Below are 25,191 nucleotides of genomic sequence, written 5' to 3' on the forward strand. Positions count from 1 at the left end.
ATTTCTGTAACCTTTAAGGGCTCAGTAACACATTGGTCACGTCTTATTTCTAACAAGAAACAGATCGTTGCCTTTAATTTAAACTAACAGATTCATACACGTTCTCCACCGTCACCGACTAGATATATATACCGATATATATATATATTAAACAAAATAAAATATAAAAAATTAATTGTCCTTGCCGTGACCAGGATTCGAACCTGGGTTACTACGGCCACAACGTAGGGTCCTAACCACTAGACGATCACGGCTATCAAGAGACATGAAAGCCAATCTTATTTTAATCAGAACTAGGAAATTGTGATCTACTTTAACCAATAACACAATAAGGAATTAATTGAATTTTATAAAACAATTTGGGCGTGTCATTCGTCACTAATTCGGTTACCCATTCATGCGTTAAATTAATTTAAACTAAATGTTGAAACTCTGAATAAGCATTTTTTTGTTATTTTTAACTTTATGAAAATATAGTTTGTAATAAAATCTTTTTACCACGACGAAGAGGATATTAAAATTAGATTCAAAATAGTTGATTTAATTAAGACGTATTTAGGCGACTTAATGAAGCAGCGAAAATATTTATTTTCTGATTTGATCGATTTTATGCCTGTTTCTTCTTATATTTTTTAAGTTCTTCAACTATACATATTTTTTTTTAGAATTAATTATTAGAAAACCAAGTAACATCTAGATATGTTTTAAAGGATATAATGTGATATCCATATTATAAATTCCTGATATTTTCGTTAATATCCTTCTTTTATCTACCTTTTTTGTTTCACTACATATTCACTTAATTTTTAAATAATTGTTCGTTTGTTTTTATTTATTGAGTTTAATTGCTTCCTTTAAATACATATTCACTTTTTTCTTTGCAAAAAATATATACTCGGGGGTTTGCTTACTGCATCGATTAATTTCTTATAAAAGTTCTAAATGCGCTCTGAATTTCTATTTTTAACCATGCATACCAACTTCCTTTTTCGGGTTCAAGTCGTCTCTTTTTTTCATCAAGAGATATAGCAAGTGTAGCTAATTTTTCGACTGTAAAATTAGCAATTCTATAATAATAAGAGAAAAATTATTGACTGATCTTAACTGAATTAGACCAACATGGAACTGTGACGTTACTTTACTGTATGAATACCGTTAAAGTTAACTTTTTTCACTAAAAGTGTTATTTATTTATATGTTCAAACTGTAATATAAATACATTGGCTTATTTTTAGATACACACCAGTACCAAGAACCTCAGTCACAAAATTACTGGCACGATCAACAGCAAATGACATGGAACGATCAAAACAACCAGTACAATCAAAGCAAAGAATCTAATCGGGAAGAGCAAACTGTTAATTATTATGACAATTCCAGCAGTCAAAATGAGGTGAGTGCTTTTGTAGAACGACTGGTTTTATGATATTTTAGCGTTTTTTAGTGGTTTTTTTTGTGTAAATGGAATTTAATGTGTCCGTTACCCATTAACTTTTTTTCATTATGATCTATGTATATATAAAATAACAAAATGTTTAAAGCTTAAACAGAAATGTTATATTATTTGTACATATTGAAGTCCAAGTAACGACAGGCTCTTTTTGTTGTCTTTACAACGGTGTTAATAGAAGATACAGTTATTGAAGAATTTTTTGTCACTCGCATATTAATTTTACTTTATTTTTTGTCCTATTATTAATATTATTTACATTATGTTATAGTCGCAGTTGTAATAAAATAACCTCATTTATACGTACTGCTTGTATTTTATTGCTTGTTTGACGTGAGTGGAATTTTTAATAATTATTACAAATTATGAGAGAATTAGTTTTTCCGCCTTTTATACTGTAGATATCGGTTAATATGTAAATGAAGCATGTAATGTAATGATCGTATAATATGTATATGATAAATGAAGCATTTTTATATAGGGAGTTTTACAAGGGAGCACATATCTATGTTTATTTAATACAGGGTGTTTCCTAACCGGTGTCTGTTCTTTGGCTCGAAATGATCCATAAAATTTCGTGAAATCGTTTTTTGTGGGCTTAAAACCACTTAATTTTCTATAACTTAAAAAAATATTTATGAAAAAAATCTATATATTTATTTCCCTTTTGTTACAATATAATTTACTAATCCTGGCATTAGTAAATTTTTACCGATACGTTATTAATATATCTAATGAAGTTTAAAAAATATAAATGCTATTAAAGTTGGTCAAAATGTTACTTATATAAATTATTAATAACTATTGTTAACCTATCATAAAGTAACACTTAAACCAAATTTAAATAATCAATGTTTTGAACTATTGGTTTGGAATCGAGTAAAACTCAAGACTTTATGTTTTAGTCCATTTAGTCAATCTTTAGAGAAAATTAGTTATTTTAAAAGGGCGCTTTAAAAAATAGTATAAAATGTAATGTATGTTATACTGTTGGTTTTAAAAACGTATTAAAAGATATAATTATAATTTGGGTTCCTACTTACATACATATATAAGCATATAAAATATACAAAAGAAAATTAAATAATTAATTATTATTATAAGCTGAGATTTTAAAAAGATGTAACATTACATATACCGGGTTTCACAACTTATTTGACAAGTTTTAACCATACATGTTAGTAAGAAGTAAAAAAATATATTTAAAAGTCCAACAGAAATCAAGTTTTAATGTGTTAATGTTAGCGAGTTTTAATGGTAAATTGAAAAATAAATGTCTAGTATGTAATTATTTGATCGTCATGATATTAGAACACGCATTGATATTTAATAAATGTACTAAACAACTGACCAAAACAAAAATGCCATTTTTTTTTTAAATTGATGCATAAATAAGAACGTGTATTTAAGGTTTAATCTATAACGCGTGTGATCGAAATCGAAAACGGTCGATTTTTCTAATTTAAACAAGAAAGTATTTTGCCAGTTAGCGTTGCCTTTTACACATTCTTATATATAAATTTTTTTTAAAAAATCCTGATATTTTGTTCTGGTCAGTTGTTTGGTACAACATTTGCTTAGGTAAAATATCAATGCGTATTCTAATATAATGATGAACCAAACGCTTACGCAATACAGATATTTATTTTTGAATTTATTAATAAAACTCAGGTTTATATCTTGATTTCTAAAGGACTTTTATTAATTTTTTTTTAGAAATCGACTTCTTACATAACAGTGTAAGTAGTAGTAGTACTCGGAAACTCGGAAAAAATATAACTTTTTTTCATACTTCTCATACACAGGTAATAAAACATATTTTTTAGATACATTTTTAAGCAATAATAATAATTATTACTATCATTTCGACGAATTTATTTTATTTTATATAAACTATTATATTAGGAAAAGAACAAAAATTCAATAAACTATACTAGTCAAAAAAAGTATCGCATATTTTTTATTTTAAATTTAGTTTGCTGTACATGAAAAACAAATTTTAATGTTAGTACTTTTTGTATAATTTAAGTGCGATGAGAAAAAATATAATCTGCTTTCAAAAATTAACGATTAGTTCTATTATAAACAAGTTACTAATAAATAAATTAATATTCATTACTGCCTCCTCTTGGTCCAACTGCCCTGCAACGCCTTTGCATACTTATAATCAGATCATTAACATACTCTTTAGAAATGCCATTGTATTCTTATAAGTAAGCTCTTCAGACAGCTGTTCCAGTGTTTCTGGTGGATTTAATCTGCTTCTTTTGAGTGCATCCCATATATCTTCTATTGGATTGAGGTCTGGCGGCCCAGCTGACCATTAATATCCGCAAAATCCTTGCAAGAGCCTCCTTACTATGCGGTCTGTGTGTGGTTAAGCATTATCATGCATTAATATTAAATTATTACCAACAAATGGGGCAAAAGGGATAACATACTCTTGCAGAATAACTGTAATATATCTTTCAGATTTAAAGTATCTTGTTGAAAGATATAAAGATCAGTACAAGTACCTAAGTTTATTCCTTCCCAAACCATAACACCTAAAAGCATCTAACTGACGTATATTGGTTTGTTGGAATCTGGTTCCAGGTCTTCTATATACTATTACTCGACGATCATTTGTCTAAGAGAGTCAATATTAATTCGTCAGAAAATAGTACAACCCTCCAGTCATCAGCTCTCCAGTCGATGTGTTCTCTGGCAAGTGCTAATCTGGCAGCACGGTGTTGCCTGGTGAGGGGTAAACCAGTTGATGCTCTTCTTGGTCTTAAATTATTTTTCTCTGTCTGTTTCTAGCTGTCTGATCATTAATCTTGAACTCGTCTCAACTGATTTTGTAAGTTTCTAGCTGTTGTTGCACGATTTCTCAAAGTTTGCAAGTACAAAAATCAATCCTGTGCCGCTGTTGTTACCCTTGGACGGCCTTGAGCTGGACGTCTGGTGAATGCGAGAGTATCCGCGTACCGTCTTAAGACCCTTATTAATTTATTGGCGATTGGATAATATGTAGAATACGGGCAACTTTCAATTATTGATTAAATTCTTCACCGAACAACGTAATAATAGTTTGCACTTCAGCTTCTGTTGAATGTCTTGTAAGTCATATGTTATCGTTGTTCATGTTGTTATTATTCAAAGTGTAACAATTTCTGAAAAAGGTTAATAATTTACTAGTCAAAGTGTGGTTCCGTGTAAATTTAAGAATTATATTTTTCAGTGAAAAAGACAGAAAGGGAAAAAACTAATAAGAGCAGCATATTTTTTGTATATTCCAGGTCGGTTTATCTCAAAAAGGGATAATATTATTGGTACTAAAACAGCATTTTACGATTTTAATATTAAGGTTTTATACAGGGTTTACCAAAATATCCAATAATTGTTTTGAAGAGTGTAGTATAAAATCAAAATTTTTAAGGATTTTCAAACTAAAAATATTATTGTTGAGGTTAACATAAATGAAGAGCACAAACAAAAATCAGGAAATTTTTTTATAATAATCATGTTTTCGATTTTTCTCGTCACTGGGTTTCGCAAAACATCTCCAGTTTATTTGTACAATTAAGCAACGTAAAAATATAACTTCATAGTTAAAAAGAGAGGAATTTTCTGATTTCAAATATATATGATTTAACTACTTTTAATTAAACCGTTTTAGATATTTAGAACCGTATATATTTTAAAATTTAAAAAAATTTAATATTGAAGATCTTGGGAGGCCATGCATTGTTATTGTTTGACATTATAAATTATATTTACCAAAATCGTAGACAATTTATAAGTAATACGATAAAAAAAACTGAACAAGATTATATAAATTATATTAATATAATTATTTGGATTTAATTTATAGTTAAACAAATATTGAAATAATGAATTTTTGTCAAAAAACGAGTAAATATTGCTTAATAAATATTAAACCTTAAGGTTTTATTGTTTCTACATCTATCTTACAAAACGGCAAAATGATAATGTCTGAATCATTTGTTTTATAACAAACGTCAAAAACTAGCTAGAAAAAACTGACCATTTGTCAAAATTTGACATCTATAAAAGAAAAAAAAATGTAACATCGGTTTCGAAAATTAAAAGTCAAATCTTAAAAGTTTTGTATATTTGTTTTTTTCTTAGTTTTCACCTAACTCCTGTAGAGGAGGGGTCAATATATGGGGAAAAGATCCTGTACCTAAAATAGCTTCACGATTATTTTTATGTAAAAAACTAGAATAAATATATACGTATATATTTCTATCTACTTAAATAGTAATTAGAATCATAACCTAATTTATAACATTAAAAACATAGAACCAATATATATCTATTACCTAAACAACCTATTGGCTATATGCAAATGAAATACATAAGAATAAAAAATAAAAGTGCTGTATTCTTACTATGGTCGAAGCTATTTCAAATTTACGTTTCATGGTAATGTTAGGTACGTTTGGATCTTCTTATTATCAAGTTTTTTTTACTATAATTGGCCGTAAATGGTTCTGATGTAATTAACAACCTTTTAATTAAATCTTTGTTACTTTCAGTTCTAGAACGTTTTCGGGTGTGCGACAATCGACTCTTTCTTACCTTTTTATGAAAAGCTTCCAAATCATCTTCTAAAACGACCTGATTATTTCACATCGCTCATTCAAGCGATTGCGAATCAACTTCGATTGAACGAAACGAACGTTATTGGTGTGCCATTCATTAAGTATGTCCCATACCTTTAGTGAGATGCTTATATATATAATAAAGCATATTATTTATTAATGGTTTTTGTAAAGATCTATTTTATTAAACTATACTATTCTTAAAAGAGTTGTGTTAAAACTAAAAAAACTACACAAAGTGATTGCCAGCTTTACAACACAAATCAATTTTGAACCTAATATTTATAATTGCATTAAGAATGGATTGCACGTCATAATATGAAGAAAAAAGGTAAACAAATTCTAGGATGAAAATTCTTTGAAAAAATTTGAAATAAAAAAATGTGTCGAATAAAAGTTGCTCGTTTTTCTATACACTAAAGTTCGTAAGAAGAGATATGCGAAAATGTTTTTAAATCAGTTTCCAAGCTGTCTCAAGGTAAATGGACTGCCCTATATAATAGTTTCTGATATTCTATCCTCGTATGTTTATGAAGTGTTAAAAAAACTATTACTAAAAAAAGATGTCAGGTAAGACATATTTAAATTTTTATGACTAATTTTTAAAAATACTAAATCTCCTTCATAACATAAATTTATTAACTCTCATCAATAATAGTTACACTATAAAAATGATGCTTAGTGCTAACATAACTAAACCAAGAATCTGAAAACTACTTGAGGTTATTTTATTACAAGATCCCAATCCACCTGTATAATAAAAAAATCCTTTTTCTGTGGTGCCATTTCCGGACGCAGCAGAAGGTAGAAAAGCAACTGGACGATGTAAGTACAACAACCAAGAAAAATAGCGCAGCTTTGTCCTTGCCGCCACCGCTGACCACAATCTCTCTGCGTAAGCGCGCCTCCGCTGGTATAAAACGGGACCACCACGGTCCCCGTCCCGTCACCATTTCTTCTAATTTTCTGCATGCCGAAATGCTTGAGATGCAACCCTTAAACGTAGCTAAAACCCCTCCGCTTTCTAATCGCGATACTACCGGCTTTTTCGAACGTATGTCCTCGAAAGACAGCTCCGATAGCGAAGTAGACGTCCTGTTTAGAAAGAAAAAGTCACAAAAGTCCGTGTCCGAGGAAAGAGTGGCCTTGCTTAAGGACGATTCAGTTCAGATTTGCGCTACTGAAAATTATAATACGTTTGAAGAGAAAACAATCGAGAGGAAGGGAAAACTGATGAAGTTTAAATCCCTTGATGTTTCGGAGTTTAAGAGCACCACGGTAAAATACATCGATCGTAAAAATAAGGTGTCGATATCGGCGGAAGATTTTAACGTGACGGCAAAGTCGGCCGATTGTTTGCCAAACGCCGTAGATGTTTTGTCCAGAAGGCATTCGAAAAGTGTGTTTAACAACATTAAGAACAGTTTGTTTCATAGAAACGAGAAGGTTTCGGAGAAGGTTTTGTATAAACCGCTCGTTTTTGGCGGTACTTATCCTATAGATCTTCCTATTGGCCCCAGGAAGCCGAAGAGCGAAGGAAATATTAAAAGTTTGGATTATTCTATTCCAAAGTTAAGGGAGTATGGTCCTGCTAGGACTTTCGATATTGATCAACCAATTTAAACCCAGGAGTGTTTTTAAATGTTTGATTTTTTTGGGGTTTTATTACCAACCATAAAATAAATGGCCACATGAGTTGTTATAAACTGGTAGTTTGTTTTTCTTTTAAAGAATGATAAATGTTTTTGTAGATATTTTTTCCAGTAAACTATTATGTTTTTAAGTGTTTATTAATCAGAAATAAACTACAATATTGAGTCAAAAAGAAACTAAATATTTAACATTATACACAAGCTGAAGCCCAATAAATGACAAGACTTTAACAAAATACGAAAGGAATTGGTTGATTGATAAACGAACTTTTCTTTATTAAGGTGTCGAAGTTTCGACCTTTATAAAATCATCCTCAATGTAGAGTTATGAAAATTAGAATAATAAAATTATGTTTTTTAAATTCATATGTAAATTTCTTTAAAGTCTTCATTTTTAGAATTATTATTAAAATTATATTAAACAAGAGATTCATTTATATACACTAAAGAAAAAAAGAAAGAACACTACGTAAATGTTAGCTTTTATTATTAAATTAAAATATATTTTCTATCTGAAAGAAATATTTACACATAGAACAGTTCATTTTTTTAGAAAACTTATTATTGGTCAGGTTTTTGGTATTTTACTCTTATCAGTCCCAATCTGATGTTAAAAACAATCTAATGGTACAATCATTACTATGTTCCTAAGCTAAAATATTTTAATTTAATAATAAAAGTTAAACAGTTAAGCAAATGAGCTTACTTTATAATGATATAGTGTAAAATAATGTTCAATCTTTTGTTTGTTTTTTTTCTACATGTTTTGTAACCAAATTTTGAGGAATTTTACCAAAAAAAAAAAATGCTTCATTATTATTTACTAAATTTTATATTTTTAAACATTTATGTTAATATTTTATATTAAAAAAAAGGAATTGGAAATCAATTTATTTGTTTAAAAAGATGTCATTCGAATTTTTATAACTGTCCGTTTGTACTCATTTTTTGTCTGGACCCCAATCTAACAATTGGTCTCTTAATTGCAGTATTGGGTTGCAAAATTTGGTATAAAATATTTAATAATTAATAATTTTAATAATAAATTAAATACATTTAAAGTTAATGTTTCTGAGCCAGTTGGTAAGCAAGAAAGAAGTTGCACTTCTAGGAAGTTCAAATATTTTGTATTAATATTTTCGTTATTTTTGTAAATTACTTTTATTTAAATGAATATTTGATGGTTCAAACCTGGGTCAGAATTCTTGAATCATAGTGAAAATATTGAATTTGTAAAATTAAAATTTTTGTTACCTTTCTCTTTTTCATTTTGAAATATGTTTAATACATTAAAAAAAAGCATTTTCAAATTCACTATCTTCTCAATAATACTTTTATGAGAATTAATTTAAAGGAAAAATTTAAAAGGGTAATTTTTCTGTAAATACATTTTTAAGATTACGCTTAATTTTGATTTTTTACATATTTTTATCGGACGGTTTTTTTTGTAGTTATACAGGGTATTCATTAAGTATACAGGCCAAGCAATTTTGGACAGTTTTATGAAGAAATGCTTATGTAAATATCACTTAAAGATCTTTTAAACTATTGCAAATTAATTTTCCATAGAATTTATCGATTAAAATAAATGGAGATGATTATTAATAGTATAAATGAACATCGAATATAGCTACGAACCTAAAATGAATCAATAACCACCTGAAACTTTAGAGGACTGATTAATATGTTGGAATAGTCAATAGACAACTGGCAGAAAAAAAGAGTTAAATAGTTTAATAGTATAAAAAACAGAGACGCCCGAGAACAATGAAAGTCAATACCGTTAAACAGACAATAAAAAAGGAAAATATTCACCAGACATCTCAAAGGTGTCTCAATAAGAGGTTTCGGTTGTTGGTAATGAATAAAATAAAATGTTTATAACATACCTGCAAGTCATTTAAATGTAATATCTAGCTGGACAGTGTACTATTTATTATACGTGTAACACAATATCTGTCAAATGGAACGACTTCTTCGGCAACACACAATTCTTTTCTTGAAAGTCATTATCTCATTCCATAAAAACCCATCAATCATCGTTGGGTATCGCTCTCCGTTTAGGGTAACCGCCTGTTCATCTTCATTTTCAAACAAAGTATAGTCCAATTATAACCCCAATTCAAAAACCGCACCAAACTGTGGCATGTTGAATCTTGTAAGGATGTAGACCTAAATCTTTTTTCCGAAATCTTCATGTTAAAGTTCTGCTAATGCCCAAATTTTACGAACGCCTTTCAATAGACATTTGTGAATTTTCGCCCACACTTGGACGTTTGCGTACTTTAATAATGTAAACACGTTGTTCTACTGTATAACGCTTCATTGTTAAAACTGTACTGTATTTACAAATGAAATAAAGGCCGAATAACATAAACAAATTTTGAGAGAAGAATAGCAGCAAATAAAAACATTCGAAACGTCTTATTGTCATGCCCCGTTATAAAAGATATTGGAAAAAGAAATGAAACTGAAGGCCAAAAATAGAAGGAAATAGAACAGAAAAAATTAAATACTATAGAGAAATTATAATTTTTTTTATTTAAAATTACGTTCCAAAATCAATAAGATTAAAGGAGAAAAATATTATCGGGAAATAAATTGATTTTCGTAGTAGCAAAATATAAAAAAGGCAATTTTACTATATCCTTTCTAAGCAAAAGTTTTTGTTTTTATATGATTATATATTTTATATGATATTTTGATTCTTTGGTTTTCTGCGTACTCTATGAAAACCCTGTGGGTCTAGTCATTGTGTTTATCCTTTTTTATTTAAAAAAGTGACTATTGCGGTATTTCATGCTGATATTTTTTTATTAAGAAGGCAGAAAAAAATCACGATTTAAAAAAGTCACATAACTTGTTTTATATTTTTAAGCGCCAAGAATATTGACAGAATGTAATACACATCCTGCGATTGGAATTCTCTATTCTCTGAGTTAAAATTCTTATGACAGCCCTTACATTATTATCTAAACAATTTAAATTAGTTATAAGGACCCAACGTACACTATTGTTTTAATCATAATATTAAGAACATATTAATATACATCTAATATTTTGTCATTATTTAAGGATTTTATGAAATGTTATGATTTTTATGTGCACCTCAAAATCTGTAACACAAATACGTAATGATCCATATTCAAAATATACTATTAATCCATCATTACAATAGAAGCGCTCTAGAAATATGATGTCAGTCTATGCAAGCTTTTCCCAATTGTGGCATATAGAAAATACTTACTACATTAGTAATACATATTGTGTAGATTGTGTACTTGTAGTTATTAGGTGTAAACCAAGAGTTTATAAGTTCAAAGTTAATGGGGGCATTCTTGTAGGGGCAGGTCTATTTGATGAAATAATAAAAGAGTTAAATATTTTATATTTGTCATAGTTTTGGTGACTGCTAGTCACATTTGCGTTCGAATAAGAATTCCTATTTTTTTCCAGAATCCCAAATATTTCTCTAAAAAACTCTTGGCTGGATAGATCTTATAAAAAAACAAATCCATGACATTGTTGCTGTTATACCATTAGTTCTTAAGTCAGAAACAATAAATAAAAAATCCGATTTTATATTTTTAATAAATCTATTATCTTGTTTATCTAAAAGTCAACTGAAATGCAATTTAAAAGTCTGTAATAGATATATATATTGTGATCTTTTTTTTATTGTTTCTTGAATGTTATTCATTATAAATATATCGACTAAGTGGTGGCAATATTCCATTTAGTAACGTAAATGATACATTTTAATTCAAGGTCTCTCTGTTTCTAAGAAAATTCAAATCGTGTTTTTGATATGTCTAACATATAAAAAAAATACTTTAAGTTACTAAATGTAATGAAACCTCGGGAGAGTAATGTAAAAACATATGCTCTAAGAAGTTAATAAAAAATGCAAAATGTGATTTTGATCTGTGTTTGTTATGTCAAAATATATCAACTATTTTTGTTATATACAAAGAAATAAAGGCATTTTTAGTAACTTATTAGCGCAGGTCAAAGGAATGATATATAGGAGACTGTTTATTATAAATGTTTGTTAAAATGTAGAAATTTATTGTAAGTTAAATCAAGTAAGATACAGGCAAAATATTAAGGGCTTATTTTAAAAAAAGTAAAAAAGAGTTTTTTATATAGTTTATAGTTCCAAATCGGTGGTGAATGCATGGAGAATTCAAGAAAAGATAGCGAAATTGTTATTTTAAATGGGGATTTAATTATAATTTTTCACGGAATATTATTTTTCAGAAATAATATTCAGTCTAATGTCAATTAACAATCCAATAATTTTTCTAGTCCTGGTAGTGGTTTTGTCAGGTTTAGCAATCATTGAATAAAAAAAAAATATAGTAACACTTCGTAAAAGAAGTGTAATGTGTCTGTGATGTCACTATCTGAGTAATAATATCGATGTAATGTTTGTCATCATCCCATGTACTTAAATGTTTGTCCGTGGTTTATTAAGTTAATGACCAGGTCGTGAATTATCAATTTGCTCTGAAATTATCAAAACGTTGGCCAATTTAAATAGGTCTGGTTTTTTATTTATTGAGCCCTAAACCCGACAAACCATATGGACTAGAATAATATTCAGTTTTAGACACTATGTCGTACGTTTAATATAATTATCTGTAACTTAATCTAGTTATTTACATTTTCTTCTAACTAATGCTTTCATGTTAGATTTTCTTTTTAATCTGTAAAACATTTTAAAAATCACTACGGAAATTAATATTTTATCGTTTTTAGAAAATCTAAGTTTATATAAGATATTCTATCATATTTTTTATAATTCATATATTGATTTGATAAACAAGCATTAGAGTAGTAGTATTAGAGAGATACGGAAAACATAAGCGAAGAAACTTCTAAATAACTGCAGGGGTAAATAACTTATTCTTTTTGAGAACATGAAGTGCAGAAACAGATCTGCTGAAATAATCTCTTCAGCTTTTAACATCATTGCAGTGATACATAATTTATCGATTTGAACTATGACCAGTAAGTCTATAACCAACAAAATAATTTGTTTACATGTTTCATCTAGACAAACTTATTATTATTACTAAACTAAATATTTTATGATTACCCATCATGAAAGAACATAATCTACAATCTCTATCAACAAGAGATTTTTCATATTTGTACAAACCATATTTGTAAAGGGCAATAATTAAATTAGCATGTATCTTTTGATTTTATTTTATAAGATGAAAATTAAATTGTTAAGATGAAAAAAAAGTCATAAGAAATATCGATTTTGACGGTCCCAAAAAAAATAAAACATGGAAACACGTAAGATCAATTTTGTATGTTTCAAGAAATTAAAAATAAATATAATACTAAAAAAATTTTTAAAAATGATGCTTTTACTAATAATATCCTCAAATTTTCTTAGTTGTTATAATATATACTGTACCGAGAATGTGAATTATTAAATGTCATATTTATACAGTTTTATCTTACATAAGTTGTTATTATGTAGGCCCCATTTTTAATTTAAACTAACTATGTTGTTGATTCGGACAGTTTTGAAGCACACTATTTTGCCTTATCTTAATAAAATAGTTAAAAATGATTGTTTATGAATTTTTAAATTATATTTAGATTTAATTCTGTTTTTCATCCCCACTTGATCGACGTTTCTAATAGAATACAAAAGTAAAATTAATCTGACAATAACTAAATTGTAATTAAAGTTGTCTTAACCCTTTTTATATTTAAAAGTTAATTTAAAGATTCATAAACAATCAAGATACCATCAGTAATACATAAGAAAAGTGTGGCTTTATATTTTTTGTAATTATTTTTTAAGTATGCGTTTTTGAAGCTTGTATGTTCATTGTTAAAAATAAAATTATACAAAAAATGTGCTTTTATTTTATTCCTCTTTTCCAGTATGCACTTTTAAAGATGTCATAGTTATAACTATGTATGATTTAAAAGCTTCTTCAAGTACATTATTTAGAGTAGATCATAGTGATAGTAGACTATGAGAATACATTCGGGGCTTGCTTCCAGTACTATTTTTCATTATTTGTTTATTAACTCATTTTCATTTTCCCATACTATTATCTTTTCTGCATAGTTTTTCTAACTGTGATTAATATATAACTTTTGGTTCCATTTAGTTTAAGATCAAAACAAAATGAGAAATAAAATTTCTCGTTTTGTTATGACCCTAGAGCTTGATTCTTATTTTTAATCATGGCACTTTAATTCATTTAGCTTTATTGTTCGCCTGCGCACAACTCAAGTAATTCGTTCTCCCTCTTCGCGTTAATTTTAGGACCATTCGAATGTGCAACCGCAAATTTCGATGCCCGGCCAGAAGATTGGAAATAGTGCCTTTAACGATGAACCTCTGGCACATGAAAAACTACAAGAAAAACCGAACGCTGCTGCGACACCTAAAGTGCAATCCCCGAAGAAGAAGGAGGATAATCAGAGTACCGGTTGGTTTGGTGGGATTTTCAGTAAGCTGTCTATGAGACCCAAGAATCAGATGAAGTTGCCTGATGATAAGAATCCCAAGGTAAGTTAGGCGTAACTTTTTTTGACTCACATTTATTAACTATTTATTTTGTTATTGATTTAATGAAATGCTAAATTGTAATTAAAAAAACTAATTTCTGTAATATTTGTAGACAGTATTAAAAATAAAGATACCTACTATAATTTAGCTGCATAAAATAAGTATTCATAACCAATAATATTGTTGGCAACAGGTGTTTAACCACAGACTGTGCCACATTTATTTCTTTTATCATGTTTTCTGTTGTACGACATATTCTCTAAATTCAGTAATAACAGTCAAATAAAGTGAGAACACATTCACGACTGGCAATGAAATTAACAAAAAAAACTAAGTAAAAGTCGAATACATATCCCTTATTTACAACTGCAACATTTAGTAATCTAGTCACTTACCTGTTATTCCGAAAAGTTAACTAAAAATTAATTTCATCCGAGATGTCTATAAATGATTATCCGTCGTTTAATTCAATGATAGCTATGGATTTAATTGTGACCCCTCATATTTGAGTTATTTATTGTGTAGTACTAACGTACCAAAATAGGTAGTAACTAAAAAAATATAGAATGAGTATATGCAAGAACTATTCGACGATAACAGAGAGCAATAACAAAAGAAGATGCAATTGTTGTAATAAAAATGGCAAAATCTAACTAATCTCCAGGACCTGACGAAATTTTAGCAGAAATTATTAAACTAACCGCAGACGACCAAATAGGCGTATTGGTGGAACTATTTAATACAATATACAACACGGAAATCATTTCCCTTGAATGGCTTAGCTCGACTTTTATTACATTACCAAAAAAGGTTAACGCAAAATAATGTAGCGACTATCGAACTATCAGTCTAATGAGTCACGCTGTCAAAATATTCCCAAAGATCATAAATCAGAAAATTTTTAGGAAATTAGAACAAGATATTAGCGAAACCCAATTTATCTTTAGAAATGCCATGGGAATAAGAAAAGCCTTGATTTAAAGATGCATAGACATTAAAGAACCGATGTTTGTCTTTTTTCTTGACTACAACAAAGCATTTGATAAAGTTCTTTGCTTGTTAATTGCTTTAAAGTAAAAATATAGACACGAAAGGTATTAGAATACTGAATAATTTATGCTACAATCAGACGGCTAATATCAAAGTGGATAATGAACTCTCAAGAAGTAAAAATACAACGTGGTGTAAGGAAGAAAATGTACTATCGTCGCTAATATTTAATCTTTATTCGGAAGAGATCACTCAGGGAGTACTCGTAAAAAACGGAAAGAAGATATTGAACACAAGTAAGATAAGGAACTGCAATATCTGGGCCACGTGATAAGGGGAGAGAAATTTGTATTGTTGTAGAATATTATGCAGGGAAAAAGAAGCAGAGGAAGAAGATGCATTTCCTGGTTAAATAACCTGAGAACGTGGTACAACTATAGTTCCGTTGAGTTGTTTAGATCTGCAGCATTAAAAATGAGAATAGCTATGATGATAGCCAACCTTCTAAGAGGAGATTACACTAAAAGAAGCAAAATAACTAAGAATACTTAAAAAATTACTAAATTAGTGCACTAATCTAATAACATATTTATGCCCTTAGGGTCACTCATAGTGAAACGGAGCATAACCTCGCAAGCTTGCGGAGCGTTATCCATATATGGTAGTTATAGCAGTCAACAGATGGATGGAAAAAACTATTTAAAAAAATGGTATATGTTGTCGTTTGATTTCTTATGTAAATTCTCTGAAAAATGTTCGAAATCGTCGTTTTGAAGTAAAGGTGTAGTTAAATTTTACACTGTCACATAAAATGTAATAAACAATGTATACCCTAATATTAGTTTCCTTGACAATATACCAAATTTTTCTTGCCTAATTAAAAAAAAGCAGAAATGTAACACAAAAAAAAATAATTCTGTGAGAGAACAAATTATGTATCCAACCAAGAAGATAATAAATATAGATATCCAAAACCATTAAATATCTAATTAATATTTCAGTTAATAAGTTAAAATTGTTTTCAAAAACTTGAAAGCCACAAATTCAAGCAAAACAAAATAAAAATTACTTATTTCTAATTATTTATGAAAAACAAAGTGGAAGATTATAAACATATTTTAAACTATCTCTAATCTAATACACTTAAACATTCCATATACATGTTCAGTAATTTATTGAAATATTGATTTATATATTTCAGTAATTTATTGAAATATATAAATCAATATTTCAATAATTTACTGAACATCAATTTTTCTGATTTGGTTGAGGTGCAGTGCGATGGGTTCATAGAGACGCTTCAAAATATTTTAGTTGTATATTCCTATAATCCATCTTTGCAGTTTCGGGAGGTCCACCATATATTTTTAGATATAAAGTCCTAATGTTATCATAGTTTTAGTGCAGGCCAGTTATAGTTAAGCTTGGTAGATTGGTTTAGGCTTTTTTAAAATATATTTGAATTATATGTTTCAATAAATAGAAAATTGTAGCTTAAAAACACCAACTAACCAGCAAAATCAATATTCTGCCCAAATATATACGTAATAAATATATACAAATATATAAACTTATTGTAGATTGTGTGGGACGAAGATAAAAAACGTTGGGTAAACGTAGACGAAGGCTCAACCGACCCGGTTAGCGAACTAAAACCGCCTCCGAAACTATCGGATCTTATGCCAAAAGTACCGGTCCCCCAGTCAGGTATGGGAGTTCTAGAGAGTAACTTGCATGACAGTAGCAATTTGAGTTATGGTAGTGTCAACTTTAATACCAACATGGGAGTTACTAATACTCCGTTTAACGTAGATCCTAGCCAGATGACCGCGACTGGACCGATGTCGTTGCCTATTATGGGTAGCAATATGCAACGTGAAGAATCTATGATGCAGAAACAGTTGCAGCAATCGAATATGTTTAAGATGCAAAAAAATAGAAGTAAGTCGATTTCTAAAAAGTTTTTTACATTTAATAGTGTGTCTCTTTTTTTCGTGGGGTATAAGACATGAAATAAAATTGTTAAAATTTTGAATTTTATTTGTTTAAAAGTGTTTTGTTGTTTTTAAAATCTGGCATTGGTAGATAAACTCTGCATTATATACATCACATATTTTACTTTATTATATCTTAGATTCATTATTATATAATTTTAAACTTGTTTTATTTAAAAGTATTAAGTGTAGTCATTATAAAACTATAGAAAAAAGACAATATTATAAGAAAACTATGGTTCACCCAAATCTTAATTTTAATAGCCGTATACGATCTAAAATTAAAAATGCTCAATAAGTAACACAAAAAAACTTTGAAATAGATTTTGTCTATGTATTTGATAGTTTAGTGGTTACAATTTTGGAGTGTAGGTCTATTATTTGCTCACGGCAATCTGCGAAATTCGAACCCCATGATTTCGCTGAAAAACTATAAAGATTTTTAGTATTAGAATTTTTAAAATGGTGTTTTGTAAAATATAGATTTTATCCCCGAAGATGATGTGGTTATAATTATTATTTTATCTGGGATTTCTTAGAATAAATCTATACAAGACAAGCCCTAAACAAGATGTGTCTAAAAGTCCTTTACAACGCTTCAACAGTGGCTTAATATTATAAGTCCATTTATTCCTATAAGTTCGTTTTATTTCTCAAAGAATTGGAAGTCTACCTTTGAAAAAAAAGGCATTGAGGGTATAACACTTTCTAAATAAATAAATAATCTCTTGTTTGGACGTATTTATTTTTATTCCGTTTTCTCTCTTACTGATGCGATAATTTTATGTTTCAAATAACTTGTTTTAGTTTGTTGTTAGTTTTCTTTGTTGCCCACAATATCTTGGGAAACAGATAAAGCAACGGCACCAAGTATTGTTTTTTCCATACAAGTCCAATAATGATTATCACCATTTAAAATACTAACATTAAAATATATCGTTAGAGAAAAATATTAATGATTATTAAGAAATATAATTACTGGATAATAAAAATTATTAAATCAATATCTATTTTACAAGAATTATAAAGAAATAACAAGGTCTCTTTGTGTATTATGTGTAGGAATAGGTATATTTATTTTTTATAAGTCTGCATCAACAGTTTTTAAATACATTAAGTATTGGGATTTTTAAAATTTTAGATCGGTAAACAACTAGTTACTTAAAACAAATTTTGATATAATTACAATGAAAATGTCCACTAACTAAATAAAAACTAAAGGTTAAAAGTTACAGGATAAATGCAGGAGTCAAGACTAGTACCGGAGATTATCAAATCATATCACATGGTACCATTGGATTACCCTTTTTTTTTTAAATATTTTTCTTAGTCACTAGGAACACCAATGCTTATTGTACAGTTTATATTCCTTCCATTTCATTTTCTTTATACTCCAACCTTGCAATATCAAAACTGTTTGACAATTTCTCTTTCTTTAAAATTGTTTTTTTTTTCTCAAGATATTCGGTCAAATTCTCGACTTCATTGAGGCGTGTTCTAATGATTTCTTAATGATGAAAATATTATTATTTCTGAAGAAAGCGGTTTCATGGTATCTTATCATAAACATATTTGTTTATTCATTCCGTCTTTTTTTCTTGTATATGTCCTATCAACACTACGGTTTTTCTCTTTGTTCGTATATCGTTATAAGTATTAATGCGTTGAAGAAATTGTGTAAGCCATTATGTAGTCAGCAGCAATTATGTAGAGCAACAACTATTTTACTCCGGGTAGATCACATATACTTCATAAAACGTAAATCAAAAGAAATATTAAACCATTTTTTAGTTTTCAAATAACTGCAATTTCAAACTCTGTTTCTAATTATATTACCGGTCGGCTTATCAGTATATGTATATCTTTGTTCCTAGAAGAAAAATAGTAGATAATTTAATTATCTTCATTTTTTTGTTCAATTACATTCTGTACGACTTATGGTTGTACAGGGTGGCCAAATAAGAATGCGAGGTACTGTATCTGGGAAACTATTCATCGTAGAAGCTTGCGATAAAAAAATTTATTACTAAAATGGCCAAGAGAATGACCTGGAAAATATTTTCAAGTTTCTAAAATGGCTGCTAGGGGGCGCAACTGCAATCTTCAAAAAACTGATGTTTCTGTAAATTTTGCTGAATTAACCTAACAAAAAAATAGCTGATTATTAAAGTAGAGACTAATCCGAACCTTTTTTATTTGAATAGTTTTGCTGTATCTCTAAAAATAAAGTGGTGGGGGGTGTTCAAAAGTTGGCTTAAAACACACCCTGTATACTAAAAACGCCTTAGCCGATTTTATCAAACTTGGGCTAGTTGAGAAGAGCTATTATTAAGCTACGAATATTATTATATTTCATGTTTTTTTAGTTTTACATCTCGCCGCTAGAGGGCTTTTTTCGGCTTTCTGACACAAATGACTAATTTTCTCAAAAAACTTAAATGCGTTGATATGATTTTTTTTTCATAGAAAAATAGCTAAATGATGTCTAAATAATCTTGCGAAAACCGCAACTCGATATCTTGTTCCTAACCTAAAATATAGGCCAAAGAATATTTTATACCCTTAAATTTTAATTTTGTTATACTAATTATTTTGGAATTTTTTAAAATTCACTACTTTTGAAAACAAAATTTACCATTTTTGAAAATATTACCTAATATCACTAAAAGGTAAGTATTAATAATGCTTATATCAAAAATCAGACCTATTTTATGTTATATATTCACTATGGATATAATACGAAAAAAATAATTATTAGAAAGCAGGCCATGGAATGCAACAAAACAAATGTCTACTCAAATTATAAACATTCCTCAAATTGTCAATAGTAAGTTGTCAAAAGTTTTACGTTACTTGAGCATTTTTTGTTTTTGCAAAATGCGTTTTACGAACGATGAAGCTGTTGATATGCTTGCGGTTTATTTTGAATGTCTTCAAAATGCTGCAGTAGCAAAAAGAGTTTATGCTGCTCGATATCCAAATCGACGTCCTTGCGATGTTAGATTTTTTCCCCGATTAGTGGCGAACTTACGAGCCAATGGTAGTTTTCGGCCTAGGTTTCAACGGCCAAGAATTAGAAGAAATGTGGACAATATTAACAGCGTACTGGGATATATTGAAGGAAATCCTCATGTTAGCACAAGAGCATTATCCCTTGAATTACGCATATCAAGAACAACGATTCAAAATATTTTGAAGGACAATAGGTAAATTCTAATAGCCATCGCCATATATGGATTTATTTAAGTTCAGCTTTTTTTTTTAATATATTTATAGAATGTACCCATATCATGTTAATTTACATCAGGCATTGGAAGAAGCAGACTTTGACCGTAGGTTGGACTATTGCCATTGGATATTAGGCATGATACGCGAGGACAGATTTTTTATTTAAAATTCTTTGGACCGATGAAGCCACATTTAATAGTGACGGTAGAGTCAACCTGCATAACATGCATTATTAGTCTGCAGAAAATCCGCATTGGTTGCGTGAAGTTCAGCACCAAGGGCGCTGGAGTTTAAATGTGTGGTGTGGTATACTTGGAGGCAATATTATTGGACCATATTTTTTTGAGCAATCTCTAAATGGCAATGTTTTTTTTGACTTTTTGGTAAATCAATTACCGTTGTTGCTGGAAGATGTGCCACTGGAAGTCCGGCAAAATTTGTTTTTGCAGTTGGATGGTTGTCCAGCACATTTTGCTAGGAATGTGCGAGAGCATATTAATAACATTTTTCAACAGCGGTGGATTGGAAGAGGAAGCCTGTTTCCATGGCCTCCGCGATCCCCAGACTAAACCTGTCTTGATTTCTATTTATGGGGGCGGTTAAAGGACATTGTATTTCAGACTCAGCCTACGACTAGAGAAGATATGAAAAACCGCATTCGTAATGCAATACATACCATACCGAGAGCCGAAATTGAAGCTGCAGTTCTATCTACCCATGAGAGGCTTCAGCAATGCATAGAGCGTGATGGTCAGCATTTCGAGCATTTACGGGGGCATTAAAACCCTTTCTTTTTAAAATCGGTCCTTTATAGGGCCACAACTTACATTATAAAAGAAATTCGAAATAAATTATTTTGTAGTTTTTATAAATATTAAGGGATTTCCATATAAAATTTTCTTTGGCCTAAATTTTAGGTTAGGATGAAGATATTAAGATGCGGTTTTCGCAAGCATATTTAGGCGTCATTAAGCTATTTTTTGTATAAAAAAATTTATACCATTGCATTTAAGTTTTTTGAGAAAATTAGTCATTTGTGTCAGAAAGCCGAAAAAAGCCCTCTAGCGGCGAGATGTAAAACTAAAAAAACATGAAATATAATAATATTCGTAGCTTAATAATAGCTCTTTTCAACTAGCCCAAGTTTGATAAAATCGGCTAAGGCGTTTTTAGTATACAGGGTGTGTTTTAAGCCAACTTTTGAACACCCCTTACCACTTTATTTTTAGAGATACAGCAAAACTATTCAAATAAAAAAGGTTCGGATTAGTCTCTACTTTAATAATCAGCTATTTTTTTGTTAGGTTAATTCAGCAAAATTTACAGAAACATCAGTTTTTTCAAGATTGCAGTTGCGCCCCCTAGCGGCCATTTTAGAAACTTGAAAATATTTTCCAGGTCATTCTCTTGGCCATTTTAGTAATAAATTTTTTTATCGCAAGCTTCTACGATGAATAGTTTCCCAGATACAGTACCTCGCATTCTTATTTGGCCACCCTGTACTAGAAAATCAAATTCTAACATTCACAAAAAAACTGCAAGGTGGGGGCATATACATTTTCCTTTTCAAGCTATATAATACACCACTAACGTTTAACACAAAATTGAGGCTGCATACGTTTTTTAAAATTGCAAATATCAGATAAATTGTACTAAACAGTATTTCCTAATATAAAATTTAAATAAAATTACAAACAAAAATTATATTTCTATTATAACAAAAAAAAATAAGGATATTATTCATTATTCTAAACTACTACTCTTTAGCGTTTAGTAGGCAATCTTTTCGTCCACGAGATCGACTTGATCAAATATAGACATCCTGCGGTTGTAAGAATAGACTAAATATTTTGGATTTTTATAAGTAGAGCATCGATTCTATAGACACTAATCTTACAGTTGTACATATAGTAGATATTTTTTGGTGAAACTTTGTTTTCGACTCATTGTAAAGCTTCCCAAGAAGTAAATCAAAAGTATTACTAAGAAAATTGTAATAAGAACAGTTGTTTGTCTTTGAATTATTTCAATTACAAACTGAGCATTTTTTACGTTTTTTATTGGAGAACATAAAGAGACCTAAAATTAGCTATTTTATAATAGCCAAAATCAATATTTTGACTATTATAATATAAAAATACCAATGTATTTTTCTTTTACCCCGGTGTTTTCGATTAATTGATAATTAAGTTTTGAACATGTTGAATAAATAAGTGCCAGTTATTGTCTGCGCACATTAATAACATATTTTTATCGTTATTAAACCCGTTTATAATGCAAAAAATTACATATTCGTAAATTCTTAAAAACACATATTTTTAGATGTAAAAAATGCCTACGTAGACGTTTTCAAACAAAACGGCGTAAAAGCGAACACGGATGGTGTTCCCGTACCCGAAAAAGTGCCTCTCGCCGCCCCATCTCAAATGAACTTCTTCATTCCCCAGGCTGTTCCCAATCCGGATGCTCCGTTAGATTTTTTGACGCCAGGTGGCGCTCCTGTTCATATTGGAGAACCGCAGGTGGGTTTATTATACTAATACTAAATGAAAGAATACATTTTACTTCAATCTAATTCTCTTTTGGAACTATTTAGTTGTTTCAATACACAGTATGTCCAAATTATAGAAATACAGTATCGCTGAACTGTTAAGAGATAAAAAACTTTAAGGGATTTTTTTTTGCAATTGCTCAAAACTTTTCTCTTCTCTTCATCAAATTTGGACACACTGTATATAAAACTAAAACTTATACTTGGGAGTGACTAAACTAGTTTAACAACCATATACAAAATATTTAAATTTCTTAATTTATATTTACTAGTTTAATAAATCTACTATTTTGACATTGTTATAATTTCCTTCTTAATCTTATGTATGTTTAGAAGAAGGCTAACAAACCGTCCTGAGGCATCGCTTTCTGAAGTAAGGTTTCAGCATGTCGTTATACGATTTTGTGTGTGAACATTCGGAAAAATTGCTTTGGCATGGCATGTGCATGTAACCGAAATAATTATTATATTTAAATATTTTTTTCTTTTTCACGACTTTGGGGCTTAAAGCCAATGAAATTGGAAATTATTCACTAAATAATTGGGGCATGAACATTTTATGATGTATGTTTGTTTGTAAATTCTCTCCCCGAGATGCTAAAACGAAGTTTTTCATCCAAAAATTTTTTTAGAAACATTCTTAATTAATAACTTTTTTATTCATTTCGTTTTTTACTCATTGTAATTTTTTAACGTTTTATTTTGGCATATCTTTTCGTTCATTTAGTCGAGTGCATTGACCATAATATCTACACAACATAAAAATGGGCCAAATGATGAACACACTATTTCGGATTATGTAATTTTGCCCAGCACTAGTTCTAAATCTTTCAGTTATTTGTTTTTGATTTTCTTTTAGTTGTTAGTGCTGAATGGCAGTCCAAATATCATGTAGTACATAATTTAATTTCCGACTTGTCAAAAATCATCGTATTTATAACAAAACAAAGGTAAGAACACAAAGTCACGGTCTCATCAAATCCTCACTATTTGTTGGGTTGTAATGTGATCTGCGTAGGTCTAGGCCTGATGATGCTCCGATAGGAGCGAAACACGTGTAGCTTTGAAAAAAAATATATGGATTTGATGAGACCGTGACTTTGTGTTCTTACCTTTGTTTTGTTTTTGTTTGGTCTCTTAGAGAAATGGATGATACGTTTCTATCATATTTATAAATCTATAACGTGGTTTAGCTTCAAAATTTTTACTTATTACTTCAGGAGGAGTACAAGTAGTATAAGCTCTAACAATAAGCTCTGCAAGTTTTGTTACAGTTTTATTTAGTCCTATGGTTGGAGCGTTTGGTGTGATACTCAAATTACGAGACAGTTTAACACTAACCAAAACCCTTTATTTTTACTCTCGAGACGTATTTCGCTAACGATGTTAGCATTTTCAGGAGAAGATTAAAACTAAACCTACTTATGCCATTTGTAAGGCATACGCTGCAAAAAAGAATTGAGTTGGTGGATCTTTATTATCAACAAAATAAGTGATAGAGCAGCAGCACGTGCTTTTAATGGTAGTCATCCCGATAAAAGGAATTTGATAAGAAAGTTTCAAGACACAGGGTCAGCACAAAACAGAAAAAATTAAGTTCTGTAGTGTCGGATCATCTTGAAATTGAACCTAATACATTTGCTCGAGAAGTTGCTACCGCATCTGACGTGTCTAAAAGTACCGTTAACAAAATTTTAAAATTACACAAATATCATGCCTACAAAACCAAAAAACAAATAAAATTACTTGGAACTTCTGCAGGACGCCATCAATCCTAGAATAACTGGAGTTACTTAAAGAAGATGATAACCTTCTAGAAAATGAACTGATGTTTCAACAAGATGAAGTACCAACTTGGCATTATGCTGCTGCCGTTCGTCATTTTTTGAATAACGTATTTCCTGGACCAGGGATTGTACGAAAAGGTACCATAGAATGACCTGCTAGATCTCCCGATCTTACCCCCTTTGGACTTTTTTTATGTTTTTATGGCGTCATCAAAAAAACCAAACTCTGAAACAAAGCCTGACTCCCTTGAGGATCTTCGCAATAGAATTAACGAATTTCAGCTAATAACGTTCGAAATGTGGGCAGATGTTTTGAACAACACTTGCTATAAATAAAAATAGGGCTGTGTAGAGAATCAAATTACCTTTGACTCAACGTATC

General features: G+C 29.6%; 1 protein-coding gene and 1 non-coding gene across 11 annotated transcripts in view; one reads left to right on the top strand and one right to left on the bottom strand.

The window, feature by feature from the left end:
* LOC126743361 (uncharacterized) overlaps window positions 1-25,191 on the top strand; it is an 82,270-nt gene that overhangs the window by 51,807 nt on the left and 5,272 nt on the right. For 4 of the 10 annotated variants that reach the window (XM_050450402.1, XM_050450409.1, XM_050450403.1 and 1 more), the window contains 5 exons: window positions 1,236-1,393; window positions 6,859-6,885; window positions 14,014-14,259; window positions 16,830-17,190; window positions 22,794-22,993. In XM_050450402.1, the coding sequence (XP_050306359.1) occupies window positions 1,236-1,393; window positions 6,859-6,885; window positions 14,014-14,259; window positions 16,830-17,190; window positions 22,794-22,993 (992 nt within the window). Of the gene's footprint in view, window positions 1-1,235; window positions 1,394-6,858; window positions 6,886-14,013; window positions 14,260-16,829; window positions 17,191-22,793; window positions 22,994-23,355; window positions 23,396-25,191 lie in introns of all 10 variants that reach the window. The other 6 variants (XR_007662841.1, XM_050450407.1, XM_050450406.1 and 3 more) reach the window with 5 other exon arrangements.
* Trnah-gug (transfer RNA histidin (anticodon GUG)) lies at window positions 183-254 on the bottom strand. The gene has a single exon. It is a non-coding gene; the product is annotated as a tRNA-His (tRNA).

The sequence above is a fragment of the Anthonomus grandis genome, chromosome 12 (genome assembly GCF_022605725.1).
Source record: "Anthonomus grandis grandis chromosome 12, icAntGran1.3, whole genome shotgun sequence".
NCBI classification, from domain to species: Eukaryota; Metazoa; Arthropoda; class Insecta; order Coleoptera; family Curculionidae; genus Anthonomus; species Anthonomus grandis.